This window comes from Diplotaxodon limnothrissa, linkage group LG22 (assembly GCF_057381915.1).
Source record: "Diplotaxodon limnothrissa isolate DT_005_m linkage group LG22, D_limnothrissa_male_GT1.1, whole genome shotgun sequence".
NCBI lineage: Eukaryota > Metazoa > Chordata > Actinopteri > Cichliformes > Cichlidae > Diplotaxodon > Diplotaxodon limnothrissa.
In genome coordinates, this window is record NC_140616.1 from 11,270,876 (window position 1) to 11,290,283 (window position 19,408).

Below are 19,408 nucleotides of genomic sequence, written 5' to 3' on the forward strand. Positions count from 1 at the left end.
TCGTGGTTGTAGGTATTGTCCGTAGTGCTGCATTAACATCATCTAGCAGACCTTCTGAGGGTACTTCACGTAATCTTGGTAACTGGCTACGGGGGATCCAGGTTTCAAGCTTGGCCATGATCCTATTTTTCAGGTCAGTTCCTCTCGCACTCAACGGTCCTTCTCCTATCGCTATGTACCCAATCTCGGGTGGGGGTGATGATATCTCCCCCCTGACCTGGCATCCTGACTCCTCCTTGCCGTAGCATTTGTGTTGTACCTCGTCAATCTCTAGCTGTGAGAGCAGTCCCTTCTTTCGAATGTTGGAACACTGAGCTACTAGTTGTTTCGCCGTCATTGTGGATGTTGGGTATCGAAGAATCCATAGGTCCATCATCCTATTCATGTAGCCCCTGCCGCCGGGGTTACTTGCGTAGTAGCATTCCAACAACGCCCTGTTTTCGTCTCTTGCCCACTGATGCCTTCTTGTTCCAGTAGCCCACTTTTCGTCAGGGTGCCCTGGTTCCTCAACACCTGACGCGGACCTTGTTGATCCGGGCGAAGTCCGCGGTAGGCTTGCTTAGCATAGGGGGTCTAGCCTTAGGACCCTTACTGGATACAGACGCCCCAGGCAGGAATCGAACTTGTGATCCTGGGTTCCAAAGGCGTGTAGCCTAACCACTACGCTATCCAGCTGCATGCATATATATATATATATATATATATATATATATATGATGGCCCCAACTGACCGAGTGCTCAGTGAATACCTCAGGCAGCAGAAACCCAAGAAAGAGGAGGGAGACGAGGAACCATCATGGAAGGACAGAGCCCTGCACGGTATGTACCACCGGCAGATAGAGGAGGTGGCTGATATCCAGAAATCCTACCAGTGGCTGGACAAAGCTGGACTGAAAGACAGCACAGAGGCACTAATCATGGCAGCACAAGAACAAGCTCTGAGCACAAGATCCATAGAGGCTGGGGTCTATCACACCAGGCAAGACCCCAGGTGCAGGCTGTGTAAAGATGCCCCAGAGACAATCCAGCACATAACAGCAGGGTGCAAGATGCTAGCAGGCAAGGCATACATGGAACGCCATAACCAAGTGGCCGGCATAGTGTACAGGAACATCTGTGCCGAGTATAACCTGGAAGTCCCGAGGTCAAAATGGGAGATGCCCCCAAGGGTGGTGGAGAATGACCGAGCTAAGATCCTGTGGGACTTCCAGATACAGACGGACAAAATGGTGGTGGCTAACCAACCGGACATAGTGGTGGTAGACAAACAGAAGAAGACGGCCGTAGTGATCGATGTAGCGGTTCCGAATGACAGCAATATCAGGAAGAAGGAACACGAGAAGCTGGAGAAATACCAAGGGCTCAGAGAAGAGCTCGAGAGGATGTGGAGGGTGAAGGTAACGGTGGTCCCCGTGGTAATCGGAGCACTAGGTGCGGTGACTCCCAAGATAGGCGAGTGGCTCCAGCAGATCCCGGGAACAACATCGGAGATCTCTGTCCAGAAGAGCGCAGTCCTGGGAACAGCTAAGATACTGCGCAGGACCCTCAAGCTCCCAGGCCTCTGGTAGAGGATCCGAGCTTGAAGGATAAACCGCCCGCAGGGGCGTGCTGGGTGTTTTATATATATAAAGAAGGAACACGAGAAGCTGGAGAAATACCAAATATATGCACATATATATATATATATATATATATATATATATATATATATATATATATATATATATATATATATATATGCATATATATATATATGCATATATATATATGCATATATGCACATATATATATATATATGCATATATATATATGCATATATGCATATATGCATATATATATGCATATATATGTATATATATATATATATATATATATATCTCATGGGTGGCTTGGAAATACGTAAGTGTCTCTGAGAGCTGGAGGAGATGACTGGATAGAGAGAGGTCTGGGCTTCTGTACTTAGCCTGCTGCCCCTGGAACCTGCAGCTGGGTAAAGGACAGAAAACAGACAGACAGTATTTATATTCCATGCACTGGTTAAATGAATTCTGAGAAGGAAAATAACTGAGTGATAGGTGAACTAATAGATGTGAATTTGAATTTAATGTGCATTTCATGTTAACTTATTTTGAATTAATAATTCAGTGTTGAAGTTAAATAGATTTTTGTTATGTATGTATTTCAAATGATTGATGTTATGCTTAATTTTGTAGCTACAATGACCCAATCAAAACTGTGCTGTGATGGTGGTGATGAAAAGAAGAAAGTCAGGAAATTATTCTATTAAATCCAAATTGGTCCTTGACTGTCTGAATCAAAGTGTATTACATGGCAATTCAACTGGCAGTTTTAAGTCACATAAACTAACGGGTCTCAAACATACTGTCAAGTGCTTGTTAAAGTGTTCGATCTCATGCCTGTAAATCATAGGAAAAGCCTGTATGGCCGTGCTGCTTCACCCTGAATACTTCTATAGGGATCATCATGTAATGACAGCACCTCTCTTAACCAGTGCATAGATCTAACACTCCCCCTCCTTTTCCTCCTTTTAATCCTTTCATCTTTTCTTCTCCTCTGCTCATCTGACTCTGATCTGCCTTGTTTATCTTTTTCAGGGACTCGTTGAGCGATGTGGTCCTTTTGTGGAATGGATAGATCTAAAGATAAAAGACAAGTTTAAAATGCCGGTGACTCAGCCGGGGTGTTGTCAAATAAATTGGGACGACACCTCTTTGGTCCCAGCAGATGCTACGTGCTTCGTTATGGCGAGCTCCGGTGAAGGTGTGGTGTTTCTTTCCTTACAAATCTCACAGTGATTTATGTAGCTTCTTCTTTACTCTCAGTCATCTGTCTTTTTTTTTTTTTCAAATCTCAGCCGCTCTTCCTTTAATCAGCCTTTGGTGTGCTTATTTGGAGTAAGTGATTGCTGGTAATGTGGTCTGGCAGTGAGAGGCCAGGGCCCGGGCCCTCATTGAAATCCATAGATTTTCTCACACTGCTATTGCTAGCTCTCTAGGTGTGAGTGATGATCTCCATATGCCCAGGCTAACCCAAATTCTCACCAATAAGGCTGTGTGTATTAGTCATGCCTGTGTACCATTATCACCATGTGTCAAGTGCACACCTGGTATGTGGTGGGTGTGCGTCTCCAAATACTTGCATGCTTAGGTATGTGTGACTGAGATGGTTAGTGTTCCAGTATACATGTGTGTATGTGCCCTGTAAGGCTACAAGACCTGGAGCCTCATACATCACCGCCTCACCTTCTTAGTTATGTTAGCTTTTTGCCACAGCTGCTCACCGCTGGCTGTTTACACTGACCCTGCTGCACGTCAAGACAGCAATTCTTGCCACACACAACAGCTGTAAATGTCACAAACTGCTCAGACAGAGGCGGCTTACAGGAAAAGCAAACAACACAGGCTTTAAAGATAAACACAGAAACTCAGCTTCTAGTTTAGTAGGTACACCTAGTGTAGGTAAACAATCCTGCAAAAAATGGTGCCTTCATGAATGGGTCTAATGTGTTAGTTCTTCTATCTTGTGGGGTTCCCCAGGGATCTATTTTGGGTCCCTGTTTTATTTATTAACTACATGCTACCCCTCAGGAAAATCCTGCTGAGACATGGCCTAGATTTTCACTGCTACATAGATGATACAGAACTCTATGAACCATTAAAGCCTGGCACTACCGATGTCTCAAATACTAGACGTTTTTCGTCTGAAGTTTTGGTAAATCCATTTCCTGTCTAAGATTCAATGACTCTAAACAGTCTATAGTTATGCAGTTGTGTTTCGTTCAGCTTAGAGACATATCCAAAATCTGCTCATTCCTGTCTCATTCCCAGAAAAGGTTATCAGTGTTTTTATTTCTTCCAGACTTGACTACTGTAATGCACTTTTCTCTGGCATCAGTCGCTGTAATTTACACAGACTACAGTTATCTCAAAATGCTGCTCCAGGCTTCCATAACACACTGAAAAAAATACCACAGTACACCAGTCCTTCCAGTCTATCATTGGCTGCCTGGTTTTAGAATGGATGTAAGATTTTATTGCTTGTTTTTAAATCTCTACAGGGTCAGGCTCCTGTTTTAATTCTAAGTGCTGTCTAATGTGAGCTTTCTGATATGGCTTCATAGTGGTTCCAAAGACTCGTCTGCTCATTAAAGGTGTCCAAGCCTTTACACCTCGCACCCCACGACTGTGCAAAAGGCCAATTAATACCTTGTCGATGCTTTTATCTATTTTTCTTTTGTTGAATGTGTGGAATTGATTTTGTCGTTTTTTCTCCTTTGTTTTCACTAATTTGAAATTGCTTTTAATTCTGCAGACCTTTTTTATTTTTCAAATTTCCTTTTCAATTTTGAACTTGCTTTGAAAAGTGCTGTAAAAATAGGAAAAATACAAGTGAAGTAAAACATGTAAAAATCAGCTAAAACATTCACGTAAATACATTCAGGTTTCAGGGTCAAAACTGGCAAAGACGAGGGCTACAAAGGTGAATTCCTCAACCGCTATTGTTCCTTGGTCCTAGTCTCTCTGTACTGTCTATTATCTTTGTAATTGATGCTTTTTGGCCCCACTGCTTCTGAAAAATTAAAAATAAAGAAACATCTTCTTAATTTACTGTAACTAGAAGGCTAACTAGCTATCAAATCAAATCAGTTTTATTTATATAGCCCTTTTAAAAACAACAAGAACTGTACAATAGAATAAAATTCTATAAAATTTTAAAAAGACAGTAAAAGTAAGAGAAAAATAAGAATAAAAGGATGACAGACTCATACAGAATTAAAAGCCAAGGAGTAAAAATGGGTCTTTAGACGAGTTTTAAAAGTATCCGGTGTTGAAGAGGTGCAATGATTTAAAAACAAGTGTCAAAATCTTAAAATCCATTCGAAGACTAACTGGCAACCAGTGTAGCGAGGCAAGTATAGTATAGTCGGCCAATAGATCACAAGGTAACACCAGAGTAGAGGCTGTTGCAAAGCTAATAGTAGCATCTCAAAACACCCAAAATCTGAAGAAGTAGGATGCTCAAGCTACTTCTAAGGTTCATGTACCTCGATCTCACCCTTTACCTAGCATCCTCTTGTGACACAACAACCCTTTGCACATCCTCCTTCACTATATTCATCTCTTTTTATTGCACATGTTCAAACCACCATAAGCTTGCTTACTTTGTATCCAAACCATTCATCCAAACCTCAGCTGTTGCTCTGATACACTCACATCAAATCTAATCTATCCTGGTCACTCTCAGTAAAAATCTTAGCATCTTCAGATCTGCTTCCTCCAGCTCTGCCTTATGTCTTTTTCATAGTGCCATCATCTCCAAACCATACATCATAAAAGGGGCTCACTGAGATCTTGTAAACATTTCTTTTCACCCTTGCTGCTTTCCTTTTGTTGCAAATCACCAAATCAGGCACTCTGCCTGTATGATCTTCTCTTCTACTGTGCACTCTGCTGCTTTGGATTTTCCACCTCCAAACACAACAGTATAGAAATCGTCAAACTACCAAAGTGAAAAAGGCTTTTCTGAAGAATCTACTCCATTTCCCAGCGATTCCTGACACTGGTGGTTTGTGGAATAAACAAAATGGGCAGTGTATCAGGAAGTGGAGGGCTAGACTAAACAGTGGTAGGTTAAACAAATCCCTAGCTGGGCAGCTTTCCAGTCCTTCTTTATTGACACTCATGTGGTCATCAATTGCAATTTTTCCTAATAACATTCAGCATTTCACCTTTTTAAAATATTATATAATCGGTCCCATGATGCTTCACAGATGTTCACATGATGTGCCATGGCTGGGCAGCTTTCCAGTCCTTTATTGAGACTCATGTGGTGATCAATTACGATGCCTTCCTAATTACATTTAGCATTTCTCCTCTTTAAATTGTTATGTAATTGGTCACATGATCTTCCACGGGCGCAGCAAGGTTCATAACTTTGCAACAAAAACCTGCTTTCTCTATTTTGATATCAGGTATCATATAAAAGTCTGCTTTTATATGATATCATTGTTAAGTGATGTGCCTGACCAAGAAACACTCAGATCACACTGACTCATTTAAGACTTGTTTATAACCTAGAGTAGTTGCAGATTTCAACTGTAAGAGAAAGAGCAGTGGCACTCTGTCCCATCTTGTGTGTGTGTGTGTGTGTGTGCATGTGACTGTTACAGGCCATACTATTTCTTGCTTTCTGAGAGCTTTATTCTCTTGCTGCTCCAGACATCACAGGCCTCTGACACCCACGGCTGAGGTTGTGTTTTGTCAGATGCTCCCACCAAGTAGCGCCAGAGTGGCAGTCTCCACACCAACACACGAAAATCACAAACCTCTACTGAGATGAAGCAGCCGCGGAGGTTACGAGAGAAGCAGCACAGAAAAATGGAAGGCAAAGCAACAGAGACAAGGGCAAGGCTTTTTAATTAGCATGAGCTGGAAAAAATAACACAAGAGCTATTGAGACAGATGCTCACAAGAAGGATAAAAATGTATAAAATAATTTCCTCTCTTCCAGCAATTCACAAGGCTTCCAGACCAAAACTGCCTTTGCTGTTTTTTCCATTTCTTTGTGGCAGCATTGGTTTATGCTGTGGTTCAGAGACCTTTTCAGTGAGCTGTACGTTTTATTTAAAGACCTGTGAGTGTTTCTGTTCCACATATAAATGCGCGCGCACACACACACACACACACACACACACACACACACACACACACACACACACACACACACACACACACACACTGCAGCAAATGCACTCATATGGAGTCTGTCCAAAGCAAAACAAAAGAAACTTACTTGCGTATGTTCAACTTATAAAAACCAAGCCATGTGTTTGGTGGAGGGGCAATCAGTGGATGTTTATGGGATCAATCAGAATGGCAACTACAGCCAATAAGCCAAACACACTCTCTACACACTTGGAGTCAAACAAACATGTTCACATGTACACGCATTCATAGAAAAGTGAAATTTAAGCCAGCTCTCACCACCACACCCTGAGAATGTGCAGCACTACACTCCCTGCCAGAGACCGCATTTAATGAGACTGCAAGGGACCACTAGCTGAAAAGAGTCTACCTTGAGACAACGCATGCACACACATGCGAAAACAAACATTAATTAAGGGCGTACATAATTCCTCCAATGGAAAACTATTCCAGACGGGATGCATATCACTACAGAAACGCTTGCCCACAGAGATGCCGCAAAGTATTCCACTATAGAATCCATTCAGCAGGTGGGTACACATCCTACCAACTAAACTATATAAATAAGAAGCTGCACTCACACATGTGCCTTTAGTTCTTTTTAATGCAATTTCTTTTCCTGCATAAATATATATCTATTTAAACAACAGGCTTCGGTTCCACTTGCACGTCTGTTTATATCTTTGTACTGCAATGCATGCACTTGGTGCATCCCAAAAGGTTGATTCAGCGGGAGAAACGTTTCATCACTCATCCAGGTGACTTCTTCAGTCTCAGCTGACTGCAGGTTTTCCCCAATCTTATAAACAGTACATTTGCACAATGACTGAAACTAGCACCACTGAAGGAACAGCTCCTTGATCATTAAGATGCAAATTCTCATGATCATTAATCAACACCCACTGATCAATGGCCATGAGCACCATTGGCAGAGAGTTGGGAAATGGCTGCAATCACAGCATTTTAAGATGCTGTGAAGATGCTGAAAGATGTACCCTTGGGCTCCCTCCTCGATTCAGAGATGGTTTTTCCCTTTTCACATAAATGGCCTCCTTGACTCCCTGCTCGAACCAGCGTTCCTCCCTGCCCTGGATGTCACTGCCTGTAGGTGCAAATAGTCACTTAGATAGTGACGAAATGTTTCTCCCACTGAAAACGCTACATCCAGATGAATAGAACTAGGGGTGTCAAATTATCGCGTTAATTGCGATTAATTAATTACAATGCTATTTAGCGCGTTATGTTTTTTAATCTCGTTAATCTAATTTTTAATCTCTTGACGTCATTGATTTTGTATGAGAGTTGCTATGTTATAAAATCCGTTTTTATGTGCTGGGCTCCTTGTGCTTGACTTGTTGGGGGTGGAGTCACGTCGTGAGGTCAAGGTGAGAAGTGGTGATTAGCTTACAGTGTGGATATGGAGGCGCATCTGAGAGTTGTTGGCCCAATGAACGGGAAATTTGTATTTCATAAACGCCCCGACGGCACCATTGACAAAGGTAAAGTGGTCTGCCTAGAGTGTAAGAAGGAGTTTGCTTACCACCGAAGCAGCTCAAGTTTGGCCTATCACCTCAACGCAAAGCACCCAGCCGCGAGTGCAGCAACAGCTAGCAGTGAAGACGTTAGCAATATAGCAAGCCAGAGCAAAGCTTTTCGCCAAACAAAACTAGAGAATACCCCTCGTATGAGCAAGTCTGCGACCGACAGGCTGACTAATGTTATTGCCAAGTGGATAGCGATGAACTGTAGGCCGATAAATATAGTAGAGGACGAAGGATTGACAGAGGTGTTGCAAATTGCGTCCAATGACCCGTCATACAAGCCGCCGTGCAGGACTACAGTAACGACCAAAATCAGCAAAATGTACGACGGCGAAAAGAAAAACAAACTTGAGATTTTGGCGGAGGATTCTCCCAACTGTGTTGCTATAACCGGAGATCACTGGACCTCAGCTGGCAACCACAGCTATTTTGGGGTGACTGGACACTTTATTGATAGTGAGTGGAACCTCAACTCATTTGCACTGACCGTCATGAGAACAGAAACCAGGCACTTTGCTGATAAATGCGCCGAACAGTTCCTCAAGGTAGCAAATGACTGGGGTATTGAAAACAAGATATCCACCATTGGCACAGACAGCGCAGCAAACATGCTGGCTGCTATGAGAGCACTTCCATATGAGCACATCGCCTGCAATGCTCACATTCTCCAGAGGACCATCACGGTATGTCTCGATAGCAGTGGTTTTGTCGGTGTACTGGCAAAGTGCCGCAAGATTGTTGGTCATTTTAAACAAAGCCCTGCGAGTACCACAGAACTTAACCAACAACAAGTAGCACTCGGAAAGAAGAGCGATCAACTTATACAGGATGTACCCACCAGGTGGAACTCGACTCTCGCAATGGTCTCACGCCTCCTATGTAACCGAGAGGCTGTCCAGGCTACGTTGGACCAACAGAACCACAGGTTGGTCTTGCCAACCGAAGCTGAGTGGGCGAAACTGCAGAGGCTGGAGCTCCTGCTTGAACCATGCAAGTAAGTTCAAATAAACACCTTCCCATTTTAATTATATAAACTACTGTTACATGTGTAAAATCAAAATTAATGAACATAACAAGGAACTTTTAAGGACAATTAAATTGGAAATCAGTTACACTTTGATTTAAATGAATCCAGCTAGGTTTATTTAGCAAACCTCTCCACCTCTGCAGGTATGTGACAGAGCTGCTGGGTGGTGAGGCCTACGTCTCTTGCTCTGTAGTGCTGCCTGCTTTTCGCCATCTGTACCGTGTCATGGACATTACTGATGATGATCCTGCCTACGTGGTGAAGTTCAAGAATGCCTTCCAGAAGGATCTGGCAGCACGACGAGCTAATGGCAACGAGATATGGTTCGAGGTGGCCACAGCATTGGATCCACGGTTTAAGGATTTGAAATGTCTTCCAAGAGAAAAGAGGGAACAGGTAGGACAATAAGGTTAAGCTGGACTAATGAGTCCAATTCATTATCAAATCAAACTTTTATTTATTATATGGAACACAAAGTTCTTTACAAGATTAAATAAAATTAAAAAAAAGCACTTAGTTTTAATCACAATCATTCATTCATTCATTCATTCATTCATTCATTCAGGTGTGGACCATTCTGGAGAATATGCTCCAGGCAGCAGAGCCCAGAAGAGCAGATAGTCTCCAGCCCTCCACAGAGGATGATGGACCAGCTCAGAAGACCTCCTTCTGGGGTCTGACTCTGACTCAGAAGATGGAATTGAGTCTGGAGAGCTGCAGCGCTACAGAGCAGAACCCAGCATCAGTATTGATGACTGTCCCCTGCAGTGGTGGTATGCTCACTCAGGAGTCTATGAAAAGCTGTCAGTCCTAGCACAAAAGTACCTGGCCTCCCCAGCTACCTCTGTACCCTGTGAGAGACTCTTTAGCCTTGCAGGCCACATAGTGCAAAAGAAAAGGGCAGCCTTGCTTCCAGAAAATGTTACCAGGCTGGTGTGTCTTAGCGACTGGCTGAGGAAGAAGAAATGAGACACATGTGGTCAGCATAGCTGCTGTGTCATTTGTAGCCTACTAGAATAGATTGCTTGATGTTCAGCACTTTTTTTTGTGATGGAAGAATACTTTGATGTGCTAACTTGCAGCACTGCAATGTCAGTTTTATTTTTCATTATCTGAAGCAGAGGAATTTCAGTGCTGTATTGCTCAGAAAAGAGCAACTCTGATGTGCTAACTTGCAGCACTTAATTTATTTGATTTTATTTGTATTTATTTTTCCACTTATTTTACAAAAGAATACAACAGTATGTAAATGGTTGCATCTGTTTAACGTTTGTTAAACAATAAATGACTTTATAAAGTCACTTTCTTTGTTATATCAGTCTTTTGGTCTGCCACAATAAGTTGAGGGCTTTCCTCAGCTATTTTTAGGTGAGATTAAAAAAGAGATTAATTAGATCAATTAATTAAAAATCATAATTAATTAATCTCTATTTTTTTTTAATCTCTTGACAGCACTAAATAGAACCAACCCTTTGGGATTTAATTACCTGGATGATTGAGCTTGCATCAAGACATACTTGGCATTTGGCGGTAGCTACAGTATGCGAAAGTGGAGAAGTCTATGCGACAGCAAAAAGGTCGGTTAGTTTGCCCAAACTACCTGCAGTTACTTTCTACAAAAGACAACTTTCCTTTGAAAACAGATCAGAGACGTGAGTTTTGTGGCTCATCCAGAATGTGACAGTATATCCCTGCCACCAGTGTCACACTCTGAATGAGCCGCATACAGTTCTTTGCAGTTTTTAAGTCTTTAGTGTTGCCTCCTAACTTGACATCAATTCCCCCTCCTCCGCTCTCTTTTTCTTCGTCTTTATCCTGTTTTAAATTCCTGTCCCTGAAATCATCAGAGGTTTGGGCAGACAGCCAGGACAACGAGCAGTGTTTAAATCTGTCTAGTCTCTTCCTGAAGAAGAGATCTGGACCTGCCCTAAAGTCAGACAGACACCAATAAAAATGAAAAAAAAAAAAAAAAAAAGAGTCGAGAAGTTTCCGGAGTTGACAAATGACGACAACTCAAGAAATGACTCTGAATACAACCAGTATTATTTATGAAGTACATAGAGTTTTTGGATCATTAATATTCATATACCTGCAACTATAGAGCCTCTGATTGTAAAGGAGAGGAAGCATTAAAGATGCCCAAGAATACGCAAAGCAGTACTGCAAAACTACTGTGATGTGTATGCATTTTAATGAGATCATTATGGATCCACTGACACTTGTTAAAAGGTGCATTTTGGCGCATTCTCACTTAACAAACACTCCGGCTGTGAGTGAATGCTTAAAAAAGGGAGTGTTACTACACTTCCGGCAGAAAAAGACGGGTTACTATGTTTCCAGTCACAGCTTCTCCTTTCCCAAAAGACTTGACAATACAGTGAAAGGTTCCAGGCAGACAAAGAAAACTTAAACTGAGCTGTAAATTAGCTTGCAGGACTTATGGTCAGCTTAGCCACGGGGACTGATTTGTGCCAATAAGTCGAAGGCCCGACAGGCTCTCTGCGGGATACTCGTGTCATTTTCTTACCGCACTGCTCTCTCATTTCCTTCTACTTTTATCATATTTTTTTCCTCCCCGTGTGTTTTAATACTGTGGCTTTTGGATCTTCACTCTTATTGCGGTTTATATTTGGCTCCCGCTGATATTTATCATGCCCCAAACACCATCTCTCTCGCTCTCTCTCCTCATTTCCTTGATGAATTGGCAGTCCACTGTAACCTGATCCCTGCCTCCTCCCTGCATACCTGAATAATAACATGAAATGTAGACAGGTCAGTGGGGCTGTGACCTGCTGTGTTCCCTGGGGCGCGACCTCTGTATGACTTCAAGTTATGATCTAAACATAACTCGTGGTGGCACCTTGGAATAAAAGGAGGTCACTGGATTTGCCAGAACACATTGTCAGAAAGCGAAGAAAAGCGTCTGTACCGTGTGGTATTTTTAGCCGTAATGTCCCCAAAAATAACCATCTGTTTTCGGCATCATCCTGCAGCTTTCATTTGATCATTTATGCTTCTTAACACAAAGCACAAGAATGACATTACCATGTGCCTGGCTGACCATTTATCTCATTACGTCACTGTTTTGATAATGATGCTTTTAACTGATTTCTTCTCCCAGACTGACAAATGACTCCTTTGTGTCTTTTAGCTCTTCCTGTGCTGTGACTAATTATGACCCAGACTCAGAGTGTCTCCTCAGCTCCGGCCAGGATAAACTCTAACCTCTGTGACATCACGGTTAGTGCTATGTTCTCATCAGCTGTTATAAAGATATTATATGAAGATATACTAAGATCAAGGTTTTTTGGTGTGGCCTATATTTGACCTCATGTTAAAGAAAACTCATTAGTGGCAAAAACAAGCTGCTGAAATGCTGCACAGCCGTGTTTCTGTTATCCTGGTGAATATAAGTCCAATACTCACTCTCCTTTAACTCTGTATTGGACTTATAGGGGGAAATCTAGGTCTTAAGGTGCTAAAAGCTTGACTGAGTTAGTCTAGGTAGACAATTGGTACATTGATGGGCAAGCAAAACAAAACATAAAAAACCCCCAAACCCAGCAATTCAGTCCAAACCTTACTGATTACAGAAGCATTAAGCTGAAAACACATAACACACTCATGTAAGTCCACTGGGGGCCACCTTGCACTGTCGTATTGCACTTACAATATCCCCCATTTTGTTGTTTATGTCTGAGGACGTGCTATAAATATACAAACAGGTGAAGAAAAAGATTTCTTCTTAATCTACACTTTTAAGCCTATAATCTTAGCTCTGTTCTCCTCATCGCATAGCTGCAAAGCTGCACTCCTACTCCAACATTTTTTTCCCATTTAAAGTAAAAGGCTGTTGTCATCAACTCTTCGTGAACCACAGATTTAACTCCTCGCAGTTTTTCCCCCCTCCGCCTGTATCTTTCCATCAGCATTTTTAGCCGAACACTTACTGAAGTAATTGTCCACAACTGTCAGATTCAATTGATTTAATTTACAAGGACTTATTGGAACACACAATAAAAACAATGAAAACCATCATCATTACTGGCTTTTATTCAACATTTATTCTTTTTTACCCCAGCTATTTAATAACCATGACGGTTTTATTGCCCTCCCTGCAATCTAATAGTCCTCTCATTGTTCAGAAGCCATGTGGCCTTGGGCTAGTGGGGAGAGCGGTGGGCAGATTTAAAGATGGATCTGGTTGATGAGCGCTGGTAATATAATCTTCTGACGTGCGTCTGTGAAAATGTCACTATGGCCTGGAGCGGCACTGTGTGTACTCAACCTCACAGGTAGTAACTGACAACTCTGGGCGTAATTCAAAAGCACATTTTTAGATATACATGTTTATTTTTCCAACTTAGGGCTGCGGTGTAAAATTTAACAGCATCATCAAAAAAAATGCTATGTGATTTATTAGCAAATGTATGAAATCTTTTACGATACTGTATTTTTCTCCGCGTGTCAAATTCTCATAGAGCATTGTGCTTGGAGCAGTTCTCCATCCTTCAAAAACACTCTGCAGACAAAAAACAACAAAAACTAGGGTACATGCCGGCTAAATGTGTTGCTGCCCTTGACAAATGGCGAGACATTTGGGTTAGCCTCAGAGAATATAAGCATGACAACCTTTAATCGATCTGCGCTTTCTCCTGCAAACATGTGCAGTGAAGCGAATGCTCAGAATAGATAAGCTGACTTGTCCTGAATAAAACACATTCGCCACCTTGTTCTGACCGAAACTTTCACCTCTCTTTCCAGAGTTTTGTCAGGGTTTACTTTAACGGGGCGCTTACATCAACTTTTGACTTCAGCCATAATATAACCTTTGTTAGGCACACCTGTTTAATTACACCTGCTCATTAACGCAAAAATCTAATCAGCCAATCAGAAGGCAGGAACTCGGTGCATTTAGACAACCTGGTGAAGTACAAACTGATTTAAGCGACTTTGAACGTGTCATAGTTGTTGGTGCTGGTCTGAGTATTTTAGAAACATCTGATCTGATTTTCTCTCAGCCTTCATCCATAGAGCAGCAGTTCTCTGACTGAACATGTCTTGCTGATGTCAGGTCAGAGGAGGAGGAGAATGATCAAGACTGCTTTGAGGAAGGCAAATCAGTACCTCAACCACAACCAAGATATGTAGGAGAGTGCCTCTGAACATACAACAAATTTAACTTTGAAGCACAAGACCACACCGGGTGCTGCACCTACAGCTAAGAACAGTAAAATGTCAAAACAATCCCCAAGGGATCCTGCAATTCGCCTAGTAGGATGGGAAACTGGTCCCGGGCCCAGTCTGGTGTGAACAGATGGTTTGGATCCATCCTGCCTTGTATCAATTGCTCAAGCTGCTTTTGATTGGTGGTGATGTTGGTGTAATGGTATGACCATCAGGGTGCCCATCTTCTGATGGCTGCTTTCATAAGGATCTGTCACAAAGCTCCAAACAAACTGGTTTCTTGAACATGTCAGTGAGTTCAGTCTACTTAGATCTTATCCCAGTAGAGCACCTTTGGGATGTGGTGGAACGGGAGATTCACATCGTGGATGTACAGCTGACAAATATGCAGCAGCTGTGTGATGCTATCATATCAACATGTAATGGACCAAAATCTGAGGCATGTTTCCACCACCTTGTTGAATCAATGCCACAAAGAATTAAGGCAGATTAGAAGTAATGTATGAGTAAAGAAGTATCTGGTGAGTGTTTCCATTTTGCTGTCTCTCAGTTCGATTACTGTGTCGTTTGTCATATGGCAAGCTGAACTTTGAAAATAATGCCCAGTTTTAATCCAACAGACAAAGGAAAGTGCAGAGTTTGAAACTATATAGTCCTGAAACTGGGGTCTCTGGGTATAAAAGAAATACTAGACGCAGTCAAGTGTGCACTCAGTGGCTCACGCAATGTCAAGTGTTGTGATGTACTGCTATTGTCCCATGAGACACAGGACAGTCAGCTCAGTTTGAAGGAACAGGTCAGAGTACATTGTGTGTGGGTGTTAGTAAGTGGATGGTTTGTGTGTCTTTGTGTGTGCTGCTTGAAAAAAGAAATCTAAAACAAAATTGTACAAAAGCAAGACAGTTTTTCTCTTATGCTGCCTTGACTGAATCTTATATGTTATTTTGAGGAAATTATAGGGCATACTGACCTCATATGAAAAATGATTTAGGAGAGTGGCTTGATGCAAATGTTTTGAAATAGACATGACAGATTTCAATATCTGAAATACAACATTATGAAAAAAATCAGATTTAGATGACAAGATTTGCATTTTGTTTTAGGGGTAAAAAACTTTAAAAGAAGGCAAAGACGTTTAAAAACAGTAAAAGGATAAGTATGTTTGAGCATTTACATCAATATGTTCAGTTTCATGGGAACTCCAAGTGATCTGTATGAGAATCATGATTTTATTAAAAGCGTGAGAACATCGCTGCTGTTCTTTTCTATACGGGAAAACAGGAGATCTTATGAAAAAAAACGAACATCTTGAGCTTAAGAAATTTGTGTGATCACAGCTTTTGAATATGGCGTACTGAATATGTGCTACAACACATTCAGTACTGCCATGAAAAAGGTACTTGCTGAAAAGAGTGATAGTGGTTTACTTCAAAATAGATATCAATACGTTTGTTTGCCTAACAATCACCATATGCATTATTAAAGCAATCGCATAGTTTATCAAAGGTATTACGTGTGATGTTCGTTAACCAGGCAGAGTCGAGTAAAATATGTGGGTGGTTATTCCCGCTCTGATCATTATTATTTCAAGGCTGTCCTGATGTCAGACTGAATCACTGAACCCTCTTTGATCTAGGCTCTCTGAAGCAGCCCATATGGCTTAACATTCAGGCCGTGTATTTACCTTTCTAACTGAGTTGAAAAATGTCCTCATTAATAACAGTGGATTGTTTTGTCTCTGAGCTGTCTGCCTGGGCTTGGCTGGCTGCTGGTTGCCGAGAAGAGTGTAGTGCATCCACCCAGAGTAGGCTGCAACAGTACACTGGTAGCACATTTAGCAGCGCCGTTAATCTGAATATCAGACGCAAACATTCAGCTTGCATAAGTAGCAGCATGAAAGCAGCTTATATTTTGAAAGAGAAGGAGTGAGTGGGATTGAAACGGTGATCGTGCATTCGCATGCAACTTCTCGTGTGCGTGCATGAATGCGTCCATATGTGTGCGTTTGGATTTGCCTCAAACATGTGTATCGGTATCCGCGCACAGCTGAGGGAAGGGGAGATTTGTCGGCTTGAATTTCACCGGTTGAACTTTGGAGTCTGATACGTTTGGGTGAGTGAGGTAAATCACATAGAGGGGTGACTGCTGTCGGGAAGGTGACACTTTGAACAGCACCAAGGTTCATGAAGGGAATTCAAAAGGCATGCGGACTGCTCTTTCTCAGTTGTACATAATCAAATCATTTGTATCTTTTTTGGTAAATCATCGTCCTCTAATGTATGCTCTGTAATCTCTTCTGAATCAGTGTGAAACCTCCTGTCTAATCTCCTGGACCTATGATTCATTGACTTACTGCTCACTGCAAGGCAGCTTTTTATTATCAGATTTTTTTTCTTCACTGCATGTTGCAATGGGAGGCTTAATGTGTCTTACTTTGATTAAAGTGTATTTATATCAGCGTGGAATTGAGAGAGACTGAATATGAATTTCAATACAGAGAACCGGCATCTGATCTGTGATCTGCAGCTGCATGCCACAGTGGGATGTAGGCTTAATGCAGCGGGAGGTGCTGGCTTATGAGTTTGCCACGTGGATGTGTTGTCCTCAAGCCACACCATTCACTTTTTTGTATTCATTAAGCTAATATGCGGTGGCCTTCAACTCTCACACACACCCAACCTCTGAAGTTAAGTGTCATTGAGTGTCAATAGACACTGGCATTATTGTCTTTTTCAGGCATGAAAAATTCTGAGCATGTTTCATAAACTTCAGTGTCATTAGTCCCGCTGTGTTTAGATATAATTAATTTGAAATCTGATAGCATGTGACAGCTATTCACCATTTGCATTTACTAAACAGCTTCTATAAATCAGACACATTATAAAGAATAGCGATAGATTTTGTTTTTTGCATGCTAAAATCAGCAACATAAAAGATGGATGGCGCCAGGGTGCCATCACCCATCAATTTTCGACTCTACTTTTTGAAGATCCAACATTAGTATTAGTTTTATTAAGCAACAATTTATCTTGGATGCTAATTTATCAGCTAACGCTCATTAGCTAGCCAAGCTAATAAGGGTTAGCTGATAAATTAGCATTAGTTTATTAAGCAAGAATTTATCTTGGATGCTAATTTATCAGCTAACGCTTATTAGCTAGCCAAGCTAATAAGGGTTAGCTGATAAATTAGCATTAGTTTATTAAGCAAGAATTTACCTTGGACACAAAGGTGGAGTGTTAATTTATCAACTAATGCTTGTTAGCTTGGTTAGCTACCTACATTTATAAATTGTATGGGTGCACATACACATATCAGATAATTAGTGCCTATAGCACCAGCTAATTTCTCTATAAGACACTTGCCAAGCACAAACAGGTTTGCTTCAGGTCAAACAAACCAATGTCAGTATACATTTTGTATTTAAAACAACATGTAATAAGGCAGGAGTTTAACAATGATCTCAGCTCCGTTAGAACTTTTGGATCTCTTTGCTTGTGGTCTTGGCCTTTGGTAATGATTTCCAACTGTTATCCATCAGTCGGTCACTCATAGATATTTCCACTCAGTGTGATGTTATAAAGTAATTGCCAGTGTGGCTGATCTTCTGACTTGTTTTCTTCAAAACTAGTAGGTGCTATTTGGATTCAAACTGAACGCCTTTTCCAGAATCTGCACTGATTGTTTGACTATAAATGCTATTATACACTGGCTTCAACAGTACTGCTGATGGCTGCATTGTCTGCCAATAGCACTTGCCAGCTGTACCCCTGCCCAGTGCATTACGTGCAGTGAACATTTAGTTCACTGCTGACAGAAAACAATAAATGCAAATCTTTTCAGCACAATCGTGCACAAGGCGGCTATTTAGTTCAAGAAAAATGCTGTTTCTCTATAAAGGAACGCAAAACTGAGTGTGAAATAAAACGATGATCTTGTACATCAAAGTCATGTTTTGCATCCACTCCAAACTTCTGAAAACTGCAGACACTATGGCTCTGTGTCCTTATGTGCTCTTGATTAACTTTAAGCAGCATTTACATTTTAAACAGACACACATCATAACTGGGCATTTGCTGAAATGACTGATAGTGGTTTTCTTGGACAAGCTCATTTCAAGGAGGATGGCAACTTTACTGCAGTCAGCTTGGATTAACAGCAGCTACAATGAATCACAGCAAAAATGTCAAAGCATATCTAAACCACTCTCAAAACTGCTTAAACCACTCCTGCAGCACACTATCCATCAGCAGCTCCTTCCGATGGTACAGCATGGAAGTAATGCATTTAGATGTGCTACACACAAATTATGATCAATGGGAGGAACCAATAGCTGAGAATTAGTTAAATAAAATATCAGTTTAAGAAGTTGCTGTGAAAAGTTTAGATAAGTTTTGAATTTCTGGTTTGTGTAATTTATTATACCTGATATTAATCCCTCCCTTTAAGAAAAAAACTAATGAGTGAAAAGGAAAAGAGGGCCTGTAGATAATGCTGGCATTCATTTGTTGCACACGTTATACAATCTGTTTACTGCCTCTTTGTGAATGTTAATATAAATGAACTGATGGCAGGAACAGCTGTAGTTACTTAGCAATGAGAAGCGAGCTCCTGCAGTCACTTTCATTCTTGTTGGACATTCAGTAGATACTGTGTCGGTAGCCATTATAGACAGCTGAATGGAAACTCATTCCACCAGAAGGATTTAGTGCTGCGAAATATCCCAGTGTTGATACGAGTGAATAAAAAGATTAACTGTTCTAAATAAATAGATGGATAATCAGTTAAACTTGATGCAGTGCTGCATGTGGGGCACGCTTTATTTAACCCAGCGGTCTCCAACCTTTTTTGCGCCACGGACCAGTTTATGCCCAACAATATTTTCACAGACCGGCCTTTAAGGTGTCGCGGATAAATACAACAAAATA

The 19,408-nt window shown here is 41.4% G+C and overlaps 1 protein-coding gene across 1 annotated transcript; it reads left to right on the forward strand.

The window, feature by feature from the left end:
• Positions 1 to 8,142: 8,142 nt before the first annotated feature.
• Positions 8,143 to 10,107, forward strand: LOC146609457 (E3 SUMO-protein ligase ZBED1-like). The gene is made up of 3 exons (XM_085347003.1): positions 8,143 to 9,260; positions 9,437 to 9,689; positions 9,859 to 10,107. Exons 1-3 carry the CDS (start codon positions 8,143 to 8,145, stop codon positions 10,105 to 10,107), a joined length of 1,620 nt encoding a protein of 539 aa, XP_085203129.1.
• The last annotated feature ends 9,301 nt before the right edge of the window (positions 10,108 to 19,408 follow it).